This window comes from Hyla sarda, chromosome 5 (genome assembly GCF_029499605.1).
Source record: "Hyla sarda isolate aHylSar1 chromosome 5, aHylSar1.hap1, whole genome shotgun sequence".
NCBI lineage: Eukaryota > Metazoa > Chordata > Amphibia > Anura > Hylidae > Hyla > Hyla sarda.
Window position 1 is genome coordinate 142,399,457 of NC_079193.1, and position 16,770 is coordinate 142,416,226.

General features: G+C 43.7%; 1 protein-coding gene across 1 annotated transcript in view; it reads right to left on the minus strand.

The window, feature by feature from the left end:
- LOC130273491 (uncharacterized) overlaps positions 1-16,770 on the minus strand; it is a 54,707-nt gene that overhangs the window by 24,092 nt on the left and 13,845 nt on the right. The window contains exons 2-4 of the mRNA XM_056520427.1: positions 15,697-15,834; positions 15,448-15,520; positions 4,646-4,733 (exon numbers count right to left, since the gene is read on the minus strand). Coding sequence (XP_056376402.1) covers positions 4,646-4,733; positions 15,448-15,520; positions 15,697-15,775 — 240 coding nt within the window. The 5' untranslated portion in view covers positions 15,776-15,834. The remainder of the gene's footprint in view (positions 1-4,645; positions 4,734-15,447; positions 15,521-15,696; positions 15,835-16,770) is intronic.

Below are 16,770 nucleotides of genomic sequence, written 5' to 3' on the forward strand. Positions count from 1 at the left end.
CGATGGAAGTCTCCACCTCACACCGGCACTCAGAGTGTATGGAGGGGGCGGCGGCCTCCAGCTGACTGCAGAGCCCCCTTATCTCCCCTCCAGGAGGATGGAGGACGCAGCTCAGAAGACACAGCAGGGGGAGAGAGAGGATGTTGACAGCTCCGTGCACAGCTCCATCCCCCGCACACAGCTCTACCCCTACCCCTCCCCTGCTCTGTCTAGACAGGACCTAATCCACCACAGGGAGGTTGCATGTTTGCACGGGGGAAACACAGAGCAGGGGGGAGGGGAGAGAGGAGAGGACTGAAATCTCACCTCACACCGGCGGTGACTACAGCTCTGATGTCCACTCATGGCGGCTCAGGTGAGGAGACCAAGAATGCAGGCGGCGGCAGGAAGGGTGGTTGTATATGTATGGTGTGAGTGTATGTGTGATGTGTGTATGTAAAGTATGATGGGGGGGGGGCAGCGGCAGGTGTATGTATGATGTGTGCATATGTATGGTGTATATCAGTGTTTACCAACCAGGGTGCCTCCAGCTGTTGCAAAACTACAACTCCCAGCATGCCCATGGCATGCTGGGAGTTGTAGTTTTGCAACAGCTGGAGGCACCCTGGTTGGGAAACACTGGTGGATATGTATGGTGTGAGTGTATGTGTGTATGATGTCTATGTGTGATGTGTATGTAATGTATGATGTGTGTATAATGTCTAAGTGTGATGTGTATGTAATGTATGATGTGGGGTGGGCAGCGGCAGGTGTATGTATGATGTGTGCATATGTATGGTGTATATGTATGGTGTGAGTGTATGTGTGTATGTAATGTATGATGTGGGGGGGGCAGTGGTGGGGGTGTGTGTGTATGTATGTATATGGGGGCAGTGGCTGGTGCATGTATGATATGTGTATGCATAAATGTTTTGTATAGGAGCAGACGGGCATTAGGGCAGTTGTGCCATCTAATTTTATTTTTAGTGGCACCCGCAGTAAATTGCACCCCCAGAATCCCGCCCCCTTCATACTCACCCGCCAACCAAGAGCCCCACGGATGCACGCAAACACGCCCGAACCAAAACTACAACTCCCAGCATGTTGGACCATAACCTAAACTGTAGAACTATAAAGTGCAACATGCTGGGAGTTGTAGTTTTGGTTCGGGTCAGCTGCAGAGCCATAGGCTGCATCAGGGCATGCTGGGTGTTGTAGTTACTAACTGTAATTCCCTGTATTCCTTGACACAGACTATGGCTCTGCAGCTGACACAAACCAAAACTACAACTCCCAGCATGTTACACAATAACCTTAACTGTACTATACAGTGCAACATGCTGCAACACCCACACAACCATAGGCTGTATCAGGGCATGCTGGGAGTTGTAGTTATCTAGTAACTAAATGCAACTTCCAGCATTTTCTGACACAAAATGCACCATATAAACTGGAGAAGCAGAACCCCCCCCCCCCCCCCCCAGTAACATAAGTCCCTATTGAGACTGAAAAAAGTGATTAAAATATTTTAAAAAGTGCGTATACATGTGAATAAGCCCCTTTCCTAATAAAAGTTTCCAATTTTCTTTAAATAAAAATAATGTACAAAAATAAACATAAGTGGTATTGCTGCATGTGGAAATGTCCAGACTATTAAAATATGATGTTAATTAAACCGTACGGTGAACGGTGTAAATGTAAATAATAGTCCAGAATTGTTCATTTTTGGTCACTTCATATGAGAAATTTTTTATAAGGTGATCAAAAAGTTACATCTAGACTTTTCTGGGCTCAGGTGTAAGAGGAGCTACAGCTCTCCTGCCGCTAATATCCTGGCGTGCTGCGATCGCCTATTAACCATTAGATCACCGCTGTCAGCAGTGTCTAAAGGATCTTATATCCATCCCTGGTGGTCTAGTGGGGGGGGATCAGACTATTTTGGTTAAAATTATTTCATCAACCAGGACAAGTGGATTTTCTTGAGGGACAAGTAGATTGTGTTCCGCTTTAGTCCCTTGGACAAGTAGTTTTTTTTTTTAATTTCCACACCCCTGGGCTGATTTATCATTTTTGATATGTCAGCATAATTTGCTGACACTCCTCAACATTGAAGTTGCAACACCAAGAAGGACAAGCCTTTAAGGCAATGCAAATCAAATAAGTACCAGAATGCTTTTACTTAGAGACCTTGTGTTATATATTACATAGTAACATAGTTTGTAAGGTTTAAAAAGGACAAGAGTCCATCAAGTAAAACCTAAAACCCTACTGTGTTAATCCAGAGGAAGGCAAGCCTCCCCAATGAGGCTGATGCCAATTGCCCAATGACAGAGGAAAAATTCCTTCCTTGCCCCAATATGGCAATCAGCATAAATCCCTGGATCAACGTTCTATCCCCATAAATCTAGTATCCATAACCTGAAATGTTATTACTCTCTAGAAAAACATCTAGGACCCCCCTTGAACTTGTTTGGTGAGTCAGACATCACAACATCATGTGGCAGAGAGTTCCATAGTCTCACTGCTCTTACTGTAAAGAATCTCTGTCTGTGATGATGGTGAAACCTTCTTTCCTCTAGACATAGAAGATGCCCCCTTGTCATGGTTATCGGCCTAGGTATAAAAAGACTAGAAAGATCTCTGTACTGTCCATTCATTTATTTGTACAATGTGATCAGATCACAATGCAGTGCACAAGAAATAATAAAATTACCATACATAGCGCAGCAGTACAACATACAGCATGGGTCTCCCTATGCTATACATTATACCACACCCTACACTGGCATTCTTAAAGGAGTAGTCCAGTGGTGATTCAGTGGTGAGCAACTTATCCCCTATCCTAAGGATAGGGGATAAGTTGCAGATCGCGGGGGGTCCGACCGTTGGGGCCCCCCCGAGATCTCCTGTATGGAGCCCCGACAGCCGGCGGGAAGGGGGCGTGTCGACCTCCGCACGAGGCGGCGGCCGACACGCCCCCTCAATACAACTCTATGGCAGAGCCGAAGCGCTGCCTTCGACAATCTCCGGCTCTGCCATAGAGATGTATTGAGGGGGCGTGTCGGCCGCCGCTTCGTGCGGGGGTCGACACCCGCTATCTCGGCGGAGAGCCGGGGCCCCGTACAGAGAGATCGCAGGGGGCCCCAGCGGTCGGACCCCCCGCGATCTCAAACTTATCCCCTATCCTTAGGATAGGGGATAAGTTTTTCACCACTGGACTACCCCTTTAAGGAGGGAAAAAGAGTGGTAAGTGGTGTATCACATGCCAAAACATTATAGAACCAGTAGTATGACCATTTCTCTGAAGAGTCCTAGGAGCCATTTTTCATCACAAAAACACAAGGCTGCATGCTAGTCATGCAACTGAGAGTAGGCTGCATGGCCTCAACATGCTCCTATGAACTGCAGCATCTCCCATCGAGCAAATCTTTGTATGCCCAAGTGCCTTCAGTGTGGTAGAATATTTCTCAGGCAACCAATAATAGCATGCCAAGGCATGTAAGTGTGGGTATTTCTGAACGTGGTACTCATACTTGATACTATTTGAGGTGTTTTGAATATTTTGTCTCTATTTTATTTGCATATCATTGACATGTCAATTTATCCTGTGATTTCCATAATTCCATGACTTTTCCTTCTTGGTGTTGCAATTTCAAAGTTGAGGAGTGTATTTACAAAAAGAAAAATCAGCAAATATTTAAAAAAAAAGTTTCATATTATAAATAGGACACCTCAATTTGTGCTAAACAAACAACAGCTACTATGCTTGACTAAATGGTAAAAGGAACACGCATGTCACACAAAAGGCACACAAGCAGGATATTGCATTGCATGCCTAATGCATGAAAAGACAAAAAAATATACCCCTAAATAGGCACAATCACATTGACTAATTACCCCAATTAATTTCCATACAAAAATATATGTAAAGTACAGTATATGTATTTTAGCATAAATAAAAGAATAAAGCAATGCACCATTACCTAAGCTTAAATAAAGGTATGCCTTCCATATTGCACAAAAACATATGCCAAAATGACAAACTAAAGAAAATTTTTTATACTTTATATGTTTGTTAAAATATATTTTTTGACCTTATTAAGCAGTATAACAAAATGTTATGCAAGAGATGTAACTACACTTAAACCTAGGCTTTCATGTTCAATTGCTATATTCTTTGCTTTTTTGTTTTCTTCGTCTCTTTTCTCCCAGAATTTTTTATTTTTTTTTACTGCTATTTCTCATTACAGGATTGAGAACCCCTTCTCCTGCAACCCTTGAGCTCAACAGCAACTTCATTTCCTTAGTACCCCATTTAGCTATGGGTGATGCGTGCATTTTCTATGTGCTCAAGGTGAGAAGCTAATTCATAGAACACCAGAAGACAGTTTGGAAATTCAGTTGCAGCAGCCTCCCATTGTCATCAATGGGATTCTGTTGCACCCTGCACACTGCAGAATTTCCATACGCCGCTGAAGGAATCATGTTCTTTTTTTGGTGGAATCCGCTTGGAAATGCATTGCAGTCTGTGTAGATGGTGTATGTCCAGGTGGTCCTAACACTGATTCACTTGGTGCCTGCTGTGTACTAAATGTCTGTCTGTCATTTCTCTGGGTGGATATTCCTTAGTGTGAACAGACACTTATTTGTAACCAAAAATACTTACTGCAGGTATAAGAGGCTTGTGTCTGAGGAACATCTGTGCCCAAGAATCTGAGAGAAAGTCATTTGTGTAGTCCATGTCTGTGTAACTTCTGTTAGAGAATGGTAAGCAAAGATAAATAGATACACACAAAAATCTGTTCATCTGTTCTGATATAGTACATTGCTATAAAACTACTTCAGCATAAGTTTAATATCTTGTGACATTTATAAGCCTACAAACAATAAATCATGTGACAAAGTAGTGAATCATTAAAATACAATTTGTCACTAATATCCTCAATGTGTTGTAAATCACATGACCACCATAATATTGTTATTTATCTGGATAAATAGGAACAGATTGTTTTGTAGTATACTATACAAATACTATACTATTTAGAATGTCCAGGTCTATTCATCACATAAAAGAACCTACTGTCATGAATGCCTACTTGCCCATCCGCCCTAAATGACAGATCGACAACTTGGAGTCGGTCCCTTCCTAGCGATAAAGTGCATGGGAGTCAAAGTCAACAAAACAAACAGAACTGTACAAAGTTGGGGAACAAGTTAGGAACATAATGGGAATACAATAACCAACAAACATATCTAAATGCAGACAGGGCAGGAAATAGCATACTAACAGATCAGGAAATCAAGAGCACTGTTCACACTGGACTCAGAACAAGGAACACACTAGACACCCCACACCGAATGATCAGGATACTGGCCTAGGAGGAAACATCCTAAATACAAGCAAACATGGGTAAAGGCACAAGACTCACTCCTTGATAGACAGATTAGCACAAGGCTCAGAACAGGACACTATCCTTGGAGTTGCAAGATAAAACAAAGTCAAAACAGGATTGACATAACACACAGTGTGAATACAGACTACGGTAACACAAAGCAAATGCAGAAGGAACATACACAAATACTAAAACCAACTAAACAAAGCAGGCTAAAATTTATACAGTAACCCCCCGACATGCGATGGCCCCGACATATGATCAAATCGACATACGATGGCCTCTCAGAGGCCATTGCATGTCGATGTCAGCATCGATATACGATGCTTTTTATATGTCGGGGCCATCGCATTAATGGCTATCCGACAGCGCAAAATGCTTAAGCTGCTGTCGGATAGCAGTTTAAGCATCCGGGACAGGTTCACTTACCTATCCCCGCTGCTCCGGGTCCACTTCGCGATCCTCCGGCGTTTTCTGCATCTTCTCCGGGGTCCGGGCCTCGCTTTCCGGCGTCATTATTACGTCACTGCACACGCCGTACTGGCGCCGCAACGTAATAACGTCACCAGAAAGCGAGGCCCGGACCCCGGAGAAGATGCGAAAAAAGCCGGAGGATCCCGAAGAAGACGCCGGAGCAGCGGGACAGCATCGGGAGCCCCTGGGACAGCATCGGGAGTGGTGAGGACGCGGTCCGGAGCGGCAGGGACAGGTGAGTATAACTTCCTATACTTTACATTGCACGAATCCCTCAACATACGATGGATTCGACAAACGATGGGGTGTTTGGAACAAATTACCATAGTATGTTGAGGGACCACTGTACAGTGATCCCTCAAATTACAATGGCCTCTACATACAATAGTTTCAACATACAATAGTTTCAACATACAATGGTCTTTTCTGGACCATTGTAACTTGAAATCATAGTCAACATACAATGCTTCGAACAGTCCAGATCTGTGAAACGTGTCAATGGATGGAAGAACTGAGGCATTTTACTGATCACCTGTATTACTGAAGTGCAGGCACTGACTGGCTGTCTGGTAGCGAATCCCTACATTACAGGGTGGTACTATGTGTTCTGTACTACTCTTTACCTGTGCGATGGTTAGTTGCTTCTTTGGACACCAGGTAAGGGCGGCTCCATTTGACTTTTTTTAGGACATTGCATTTACTGTACAGGACCCTAAAAAAGCTCCTGCCCTCTACATAGACAGTGATTTACAGCTCCCAGCAGCTCTTATTTACTTTTATATTTGAGGACTTGCTTTATCTCTGTTAGTTATCTAGTTATTTTCTTTAATCCTTACTTTTTCCTATTTTTGGATGACATTTCGGTGGCTTCAGAACCAATTACCAGGTTTCCATAGAGTTATGGTCCCAACATACAATGGTTTCAACATACAATGGTGGTCCTGGAACCAATTAATATTATAACTTGCGGGAACACTGTATATCAAACAGGACAGATAACCATGGTTAAATTTCAGTATATGTGCACAAACAGACATAGTGCTGCATTGTAGTACACCCGCAGTGCATTTTACATCCACATATGGGGTATTTCCATACTCAGAAGAAATGGTGTTACATATTTTGGGCCATTGAGCTTTTGGAGAGAGAATTTGTTTGGAATGGAAGTCGGGGCCATGTGCGTTTACAAAGCCTCCATGATGCCAGAACAGTGGACCCCCTCACACATGTGACCACATTTTGGAAACTACACCCATCACAGAATTTAATAAGGGGTGCATTGAGCATTTACATCCTACTGGCGTTTGACAGATCTTTGGAACAGTAGGCTGTGCAAATGAAAAATAAAATTTTTCATTTTCACAGACCACTGTTCCAAAAATCTGTCAGACACCTGTGGGGCGTAAATGCCTACTGTACCCCTTTTTAAATTATGTGAGGGGTGTAGTTTCTAAAATGGGGTCACATGTGGGGGTCCATTATTCTGGCACCATGGGGGCTGTGTAAACACACGTGGCCTTCAATTCCGGACAAATTTTTTTGCTAAAAGCCCAATGGCACTCCTTCTCTTCTGAGCATTGTAGTGCGCCCGCAGAGCACTTTACTTATACACATGGGGTATGCTCTTACTCAGAAGAAATGGGGTTACAAACTTTGGGGGACTTTTTTCCTATTTTCCCTTGTGAAAATGAAAAATTTAAGGTAACAGCAGCATTTTAGTGAAAATTATATTTTTTTCATTTTCCCTTCCAACTTTAATGAAAATTCGTCAAACACCTGTGGGGTGTTAAGACTCACTATATCCCTTATTACGTTCCGTGAGGGGTGTATTTTCCAAAATGTGGTCACACGTGGGTATTTATTTTTTTATGTTATGTCAGAACCACTGTAAAATCAGCCACCCCTGTGCAAATCACCAATTTAGGCCTCAAATGTCCATGGCGCTCTCCCTCCTGAGCCATGTTGTGCGTCTGCAGAGCATTTTACGTCCACATATGGGGTATTTCCGTACTCTGGAGAAATTGTATTACAAATTTTGGGGGTCTTTTTTTCTTTTACGTCTTGTGAAAATGAAAAGTATGGGGCAACATCAGCATTTAGTGCAAAATTTTTTCTTTTTTTAGACCCTGACTTTTCCTTTTCATACAGGGTAAAAGGAGAAGAAGCCCACCAAAATGTGTACCACAATTGTTCCCGAGTACGTAAATAACCCATGTGTGCCCCTAAACTGTTTCCTTGAAATACAACAAGGCTCCGAAGTGAGAGAGCACCATGCGCATTTGAGGTCTAAATTGGGGATTTTCATAGGGGCGGACCCGGATGCAAGCGTTAGGCCCTATTCACACGGCAGAATTTCCTCAAGTGGAATTCCGTTTGAGGAATTCCTCCTCAAATGAAAGCCTAATACACTTCTATGGGAGTCCACACTCCCATTCACACTTTGGATGTGTAAATGAAAAACATTTTTTTTTTCACTAAAATGCATTTTCTCCCCCCCAAATTAAATTTTTTTTACAACAGGTAATGGGAGAAAATGCCCCCCAAAATTTGTAACCCCATTTCTTCTGAGTATGGAAATACCCCATGTGTGGACATCAAGTGCTCTGCTGCTGCACTACAATGCTCAGAAGAGAAGGAGCGCCATTGAGCTTTTGGAGAGAGAATTTGGTTGGAATAGAAGTCAGGGGCCTTGTGCTTTTATAAAGCCCCCCATGGTGCCAGAACAGTGGACCCCCCCACATGGGACCCCATTTTGGAAACTACACCCCTCACAGAATTTAATAAGGGGTGCAGTGAGCATTTATACCCACTGGCGTTTGACAGATCTTTGGAACAGTGGGTTGTGCAAATAAAAAATTACATTTTTCATTTTCATGGACCACTGTTCCAAAAACACCTGTGGGGCGTAAGGGTTCACTGTAACACTTACTACATTACGTGAGGGGGGTTTCCTATGAGAAACCATTGATCAATGTAAAAGATCAGTGTGTGCAGTGTTATAGCCCCCTATGGGAGCTATAACATTGCAAAAAAAAAGTGGGGAAAAAAAAGAGAATAAAGATCATTTAACGCCTTACCCCTTTTTCCATAAAAAAAAAAACAGTGTAAATAAAAATAAACATATGTGGTATCGCCGCGTGCGGAAATGTCCAAATTATAAAAATATATAATTAATTAAACCGCATGGTCCATGGCGTATGCGCAAAAAAGTTCCAAAGTCCAAAATAATGTATTTTTGGTCACTTTTTATATAATGAAAAAATGAATAAAAAGTCCTATCAATACAAATATGGTACCGCTAAAAACTTCAGATCATGGTGCAAAAAATGAGCCCTCATACCGCCCCTTATTGTCAGAAAATGACAATTTTAAACGTATACATTTTCCTGCATGTAGTTATGATTTTTTCCAGAAGTAATACAAAATCAAACCTACCGTATTTATCGGGGTATACCACGCACCGGCCTATAACACGCACCCTCATTTTACCAAGGATATTTGGGTAAAAAAAGTTTTTTACCCAAATATCCATGGTAAAATGAGGGTGCGTGTGTGCGCGTGTATACCTCGATACATCTCCAGGAAAGGCAGGGGGGAGAGAGGCCGTCGCTGCCCGTTTCTCTCCCCCTGCCTTTTCTGGGGTCTAGAGCCCTGCTGCCGGCCCTTCTCTCCCGCTGGCTATCGGCGCCGCTGCCCGTTCTGTCCTCCTGACTATCGGTACCGGCGCCCCATTGCCGGCGCCGATAGCCAGGGGGAGAGAAGCGGCGCCGACAGCCATGGGGAGAGAAGGGGCAGCGGCACCCATTGCCGGCGCCGCTGCCCCGTTGCCTCCCCCTATCCCCGGTGGCATAATTACCTGAGTCGGGTCCGCGCTGCTGCAGGCGTGCGTCCCCTGCGTCGTTGCTATGCACGGCGCGGCGCACTGACGTCATGCGCCGCGCCGTGCAGCGCATAGCAACGACGAAGGGGACACACGCCGGAGGCCTGCAGCAGCGCGGACCCGACTCAGGTAATTATGCCACCGGGGATGGGGGGAGGCAACGGGGCAGCGGCGCCGGCAATGGGTGCCACTGCCCCTTCTCTCCCCCTGGCTATCGGCGCCGGTACCGATAGTCAGGGGGACAGAACGGGCAGCGGCGCCGATAGCCAGGGGGTGAGAAGGGCCGGCAGCAGGGCTCTAGACCCCAGGGAAGGCAGGGGGAGAGAAGCGGGCAGCGACGGCCTCTCTCCCCCTGCCTTTCCTGGGGCGGTATCGGCGTATAACACGCACATAGACTTTAGGCTAAAAATTTTAGCCTAAAAAGTGTGTGTTATACGCCGATAAATACGGTATATAAATAGGGTATCATTTTAATCATATGGACCTACAGAATAAAGAGGTGTAATTTTTACCAAAAAATTTACTGTGTAGATATGGATGCCCCAAAAGTTACAATATGGTGTTTTTTTTTTCAATTTTGTCTCACAATGATTTTGTTTTCCATTTCGCTGTAGATTTTTGGGTAAAATGACTGACGTCATTACAAAGTAGAATTGGTGGCGCAAAAAATAAGCCATCATATGGATTTTTGGTGCAAAATTGAAAGAGTTATGATTTTTTAAAGGTAAGGAGGAAAAAACGAAAATGCAAAAACAGAAAAACCCGGGTCCTTAAGGGGTTAAGGACTCGGGAACGGGGGCGTACGGGTACGCCCTGCGACCTTAAGTGGGAGAACTTGCACAATTGGTGGCTGACTAAATACTTCTTTTTCCCACTGTACCTAACTCAGTATTTTCCAACCGGTGTGCCTCCAGCTGTTGCAAAACTACAACTCCCAGCATGTACTAATCACCGAAGGGCATACTGGGAGTTGTAGTTATGCAACAGCTGGAGGCACGCAACTACAACTCCCAGCATGCCGAGACAGCCGTTTGCTGTTCGTGCATGCTGGGAGTTGTAGTTTTGCAAGATTTAGAGGGCCACGGTTTAGAGACCACCTCACAGTGATATCCAGACTGTGTCCCTCCAGATGTTGCAAAACTACAAATCCCAGCATGCCCACACAGCAAACTGCTGTGTGGGCATGCTGGGAGTTGTAGTTTTGCACGATCTAGAGGGCCACAGTTTAGAGACCACTGCACAGTGATCTCCAAACTGTACCCCTCTAAATCTTGCAAAAGTACAAATCCCAGCATGCCCAAACAGCAAACGGCTGTCTGGGCATGCTGGGAGTTGTAGTTTTGCAACATCTGGAGGGCTACAGATTAGAGACCACTGTATAGTGGTCTCCAAACTGTGCCCCTCCAGATGTTGCTAGGCAACTACTCACCAGCAGTATCGCGTCACCAGGAGGATCGCCACCAGCCGCACCTTCAGTTGGATCGCACCCTGCCGCACCTTCAGGGGGATCGCCGCTCGCCGCCAATCAGTAAGTCACTGCTGCTGCCCACTGCCGCTCACAGGACATTTCCCCGCTCTGCCCGGACTACCATGGGTGGGCAGAGCGGAGGCACCGAACTTTAACCCCCCCCCTGCCCCCGATCTGCTATTGGTCATTTGGTCTATTGGTCTATTGGACGATCCCTTCATATACTCCTTATTTTCCGAGTAACCTGAGACCCGTAAGACCCGGAATCACCATAGATCTTTGCCTGCTGAATGATTTCACGGGATGCCTGCTGAATGATGTCCGGTCCCCGACTTACAATGGCGACCCATTGCCAGAGCAGCCGCAATGCCACTCAAACCAGTCCCTGGGCCATGCCTCCCCACAGACACGGCACCAGGGCAGCAATGGATACCACACAGCACCGCACCAGTGTGAACAGATGTAAAAAGCTCACTCACCATGTGCTCCCAGCCAGAGACTCGGGGGCTGCCATGTCTGTAGGGAGGCATGGCCCAGGGACTGGTTTGAGTGGCATTGGGGCTGCTCTGCCAGTTGGTCGTTCCCCCTGTAGACACTGGTGTTGGGGCGGTGGTGGTCACCACTCAGTGCTGTGCCATTTTATGCTAGGGATGATAGGGACCCGCTACTTACAGGTGGCGGTGAGGTGGCTAGTGGGCTTGCACTTCATGATCATAAAGTATACTAACGACCAGTTAGTTTAATAAATGTTGCTGAGAAGCATTAGATCAAGGTGCATATTGTGGATGTGCGACCATGTCTGTTTTTTTCTCTAGTTGAATTCACATAGTTTTTTCTATCCCACTCTTTTTTTTCTGTTTTCACTTGGTCAGCACTCTGACCCTCCCCCTATATAAATTAGCAGGAAGCTGTATTAGGGCCCTATCCTTTTCTGGCAGCATCCCAGTCTCTGGCTCAGAGCACATGGTGAGTGAGCTTTTTACATTGGGGCTGCTCTGCCAGTGGGTCGTTCCCTCTGGACACTGGTGTTGGGGCGTTGGAGGTCGCCACTCAGTGCTGCGCCATTTTATGCTAGGGATGTTAGGGACCTGCTACTTACAAGTGGCCGTGACGTGGCTAGCGGGCTTGCACTTCATGATCATAAAATATACTAACGACCTGTTAGTTTAATAAAGGTTGCTGAGAAGCATTAGATCAAGGTGCGTGTTGTTTATGTATGACCATGTCTGTTTTATTTCTCTAGTTGAAACTACATGTTTTGTACTAATCTTTACCTGTGCCAGAGTTAGCTGTCTCTTTGAATCCCAGGTGAGGACGGCTCCATTTAACTTTTTTGGGACACTGTGTGTACTGTACAGGACCCTGAAGAAGCTCCAGCCCTCTACATAGACAGTGATCTACAGCTTCCAGCAGCTCTTTCCTACTTTTATATGTTAAAACTTCCTTTATCTGTATTAGTTATCTACTTAGGTTTCTTTAATTCTCACTTTTTTCCTATTTCTGGATGACATTTTGGGGGATTCAGAGCCAATTTCCAGGTTTCCATAAAGTTATAGTCTCAACATACAATGGTTTATTAATGTGCATAAAGAAGCCAAGGAAAGATGGAAAAATCTCCAAAGGGCATCAAATTACAGATTAGACATTCTTATAATATGTCAACAAAAGTTAGATTTTATTTCCATCATTTACACTTTCAAAATAACAGAAAACAAAAAAATGGCATCCGCAAAAGTTTGGGCACCCTGCAGAATTTATAGCATGCACTGCCCCCTTTGCAAAGCTGAGACCTGCCAGTGTCATGGATTGTTCTCAATCATCATTTGGGAAGACCAGGTGATGTCATTGTCAAAGGTTTTAAATGCCCAGACTCATCTGACCTTGCCCCAACAATCACCACCATGGGTTCTTCTAAGCAGTTGTCTAGAAATCTGAAACTGAAAATAGTTGACGCTCACAAAGCTGGGGAAGGCTATAAGAAGATAGCAAAACGTTTTCAGATGTCAATATCCTCTGTTCGGAATGTAATTAAGAAATGGCAGTCATCAGGAACAGTGGAAGTTAAAGCGAGGAATGTGAGAAAAACAATTCAAAATCCACGTTGACTGCACAATCCCTCCAGAAAGATCTGGCAGACACTGGAGTTGTGGTACACTATTCCACTATAAAGAGATACTTGTACAAATATGGTCTTCATGGAAGAGTCATCAGAAGAAAACCTCTTCTACGGCCTCACCACAAAAATCTGCGTTTGAACTTTGCAAATGAACATGTAGACAAGCCTGAAGCATTTTGGAAACAAGTTCTGTGGACCGATGAGGTTAAAATTGAACTTTTTGGCCGGAATGAGCAAAGGTACGTTTGGAGAAGAAGGGGAACAGAATTTAATGAAAAGAACCTCTGTCCAACTGTTAAGCATGGGGGGGCAGATCAATCATGCTTTGGGGTTGTATTGCAGCCAGTGGCACAGGGAACATCCCACGAGTAGAAGGAAAAATGGATTCAATAAAATATCAGCACATTTTGGATGCTTACTTGATGCCATCTGTGAAAAAGCTAAAGTTAAAGAGAGGATGGCTTCTACAAATGGATAATGATCCTAAATACACCTCTAAATCCACGGGGGATTACATCAAGAGGCGTAAACTGAAGGTTTTGCCATGGCCTTCACAATCTCCTGACCTCAACATAATTGGAAATCAATGGATAGACCTTAAAAGAGCAGTGCGTGACAGACAGCCCAGAAATCTATAGAACTGGAAGACTTTTGTAAGGAAGAATGGGCAAAGATACCTCAAACAAGAATTGAAAGACTCTTGGCTGGCTACAAAAAGTATTTACATGCTGTGATACTTGCCAAAGGGGGCCGTACAAGATATTAACTCTGCAGGGTGCCCAAACTTTTGCAAATGCCATTTTTTTGTTTTCTGTAATTTTGAAAGTATAAATGATGGAAATAAAATCTAACTTTTGTTGACATATTATAAGAATGTCTAATCTGTAATTTGATGCCTTTGGAGATTTTTCCATTTTTCTTTGGCTTCTTTATGCACATTAATACAAATTTTTACCTGGGGTGCACAAACTTTTGATCCCACTGTAGACTAAACTGGTATATTTAAGGGCATGTTCATAGTTGGCAGGTTTGTAGCAGAAATGTATGGCCTATGTGACTGATTTATGTTTATACATTTTCTTACAGCTCAAGGTGGATGTCTACAATGCTTTTGTATTCTGTACATAAAACATGTACATGTACTGTCAGTAGATTACGTTTGGCCTATTGAGCCCTGTATTCATCCTGCTGGCATGCTGCATATATTTTGAAATACCTTCAGACTTCAGACATATATCTGGGCATACAGACAAAAAATGATAGTAATGCAAAGGTATTTTCTGTTATACATGACAGGAGTACTCATGTCATCATGTCATCTTGCCCTGCTTGCTTTTTAAGCCAGCTGCTGTTAACAGTTTTTGTTTTTTTCTAGACTAATGGGTCTGTGTCAGATTTTTGTTATTTCTGACTAGCACTGGGCATCCGGGAGAGAGAAGCCATTAGTGGAGCTAAAGAAGAGTGAAAACTTTGACAGTCTGGAGATGAAACATGTGCATGGGACTTTTACAAGCTCTATTGAAATATTTCAGCTATATTCACACCATAGAATGTCCGCCCAGAATTCTGTGTACAGGAGGCGCCAACTGAATCATCATTTACGGCAATGCATATCCGAGTGAATTCATTTAGAAGAATGTGGATACGTCCAGTCCGGGCGCACTTGTGAGAGTGAGCTGGAATACACTACTTGCATTTAGAAGAATGTACATGTTTATCCCTTTCTCTCAGTCCAGAATTTACATTCCGCTGCGGAAATGAAGCAGTGTGCACAGTGCAGTAGAATACCATTGAAGACAATGGGAGGGTACTGCGGCAGAATTTATGAGGGGAATTTCTCTGCTTGAAAATTCTGTAGTGTGAACATATCATCATGGTGTAATTTGGTTGCATAAACTTGAGAAATATAAATCAGCCACATGTTCTCGCATCCAAACTATTGTTCTCATCTAATCGTAATTTCCAGAAGCATCTCTGTAAAACTACAGTGAGTAAACTGTATGAAAGTACCTTACATCTTACAAGTATATTTGTAAAGTGTATTTATAGTGCCAGACCCTTACTGAGGAAAAAAGAAAACACATTCACACATATTTACCATTGTACTTCTAAATGATATCTATTCTATAAAACTTACTTTGGTGCCCTGTTAATTCTTTCCAGACCGGCATGAATGCACCAGATGATGCGAGTGTAGACCAGCACTGTTCCTTAAAAGGATGTTTAGTGACTAACTCAATGATGAAATAACAGTCAACAGTTAATAACATAGCATTTTTCTTGCACTTATTGCAACATATGGTACAATATAAGAAAGGCTTAAGGAGAACAATAACCTCATGTTATCTTAAAGGGGTTATCCAACATAAGGTGATTTAGTACGTACCTGCCAGACAGTATTGGACATTCTTAGGAAGGATTTGTGCTTGTCTTGGGGCTAAATGGCTGTGCTGTGACTCCACCATAACGTTGCTGCTTTCTTTTTGTGAAATGGCTATTTCCTGTTGGAGTTTCCTCCCTCCAACTACAAGTCACAGGATCCCTTTTTTATATGTCTGAGGTCACTTTTTTCTCTCCCACACATCAACCATCCCTCCCATTTCAGCACAAAGAGCTCCCTTGCATTCATGCTGTGATTGTAACAATTTTCTGCAGCCCTGTGAAAAATTATCTCCCTCCCACTCAGCGGTTGCTCCACCCATATAGTGGACATAGACTCCCTTTCAACACCTGACTAGTGATGTAATGTCTTGAGCTGCACTGTAACCTGAGAAAAGCCTGAGACAACACTTAGTTTGTATGCTGCTAAAAATGAACATCGGGGCAAGAATCGCGAGACCAGCCATCAAACACAGGTACAGACACTACATGAACTACACTAACTTTACAGCCCCTGTAGCACAGTCAAATGAAACAAAATCCCAGAATGTCCCTTTAAGGGTCATTTCTTATTGTGTAATTCTGTTTTTGTGTGTGTGTGTATATATATATATATATATATATATATATATATATATATACATATATATATATATTTTAAGGATTCCCCCTTGGGGATTAGCTCTGGGATCGTCCTGGTCACTTGCCATGAGACACGTTTCCTTGCAATTATTCGCTAGACAACCGTTCAGCATACAAGTCTGGCACCTCGCCAGCTTTATTTACACAGGTTGCAGGTAAAACAAAACATAACTTAGGAACAAACCAGAGTCGTAGACCATCTGGTCACTGACTATACATGTAAGCATGCCCTGACTACTAACTGGTGAGCTACCCTCAGCCAGCATAAAACATGTGCCCCTGCAACCTGTTTTACTCACAGTTCACAATGTCACTTGGGCCACTCACAGCTCCAGCTGTGTGCTTCCTCAACAGGGCCCGAGTGTCTCCCCCCACAGCAACATGCTGTTTCCCAGGGAGAGCCCAGACTATTTTGTTTCCTTTCCTTATGTCTAGACTT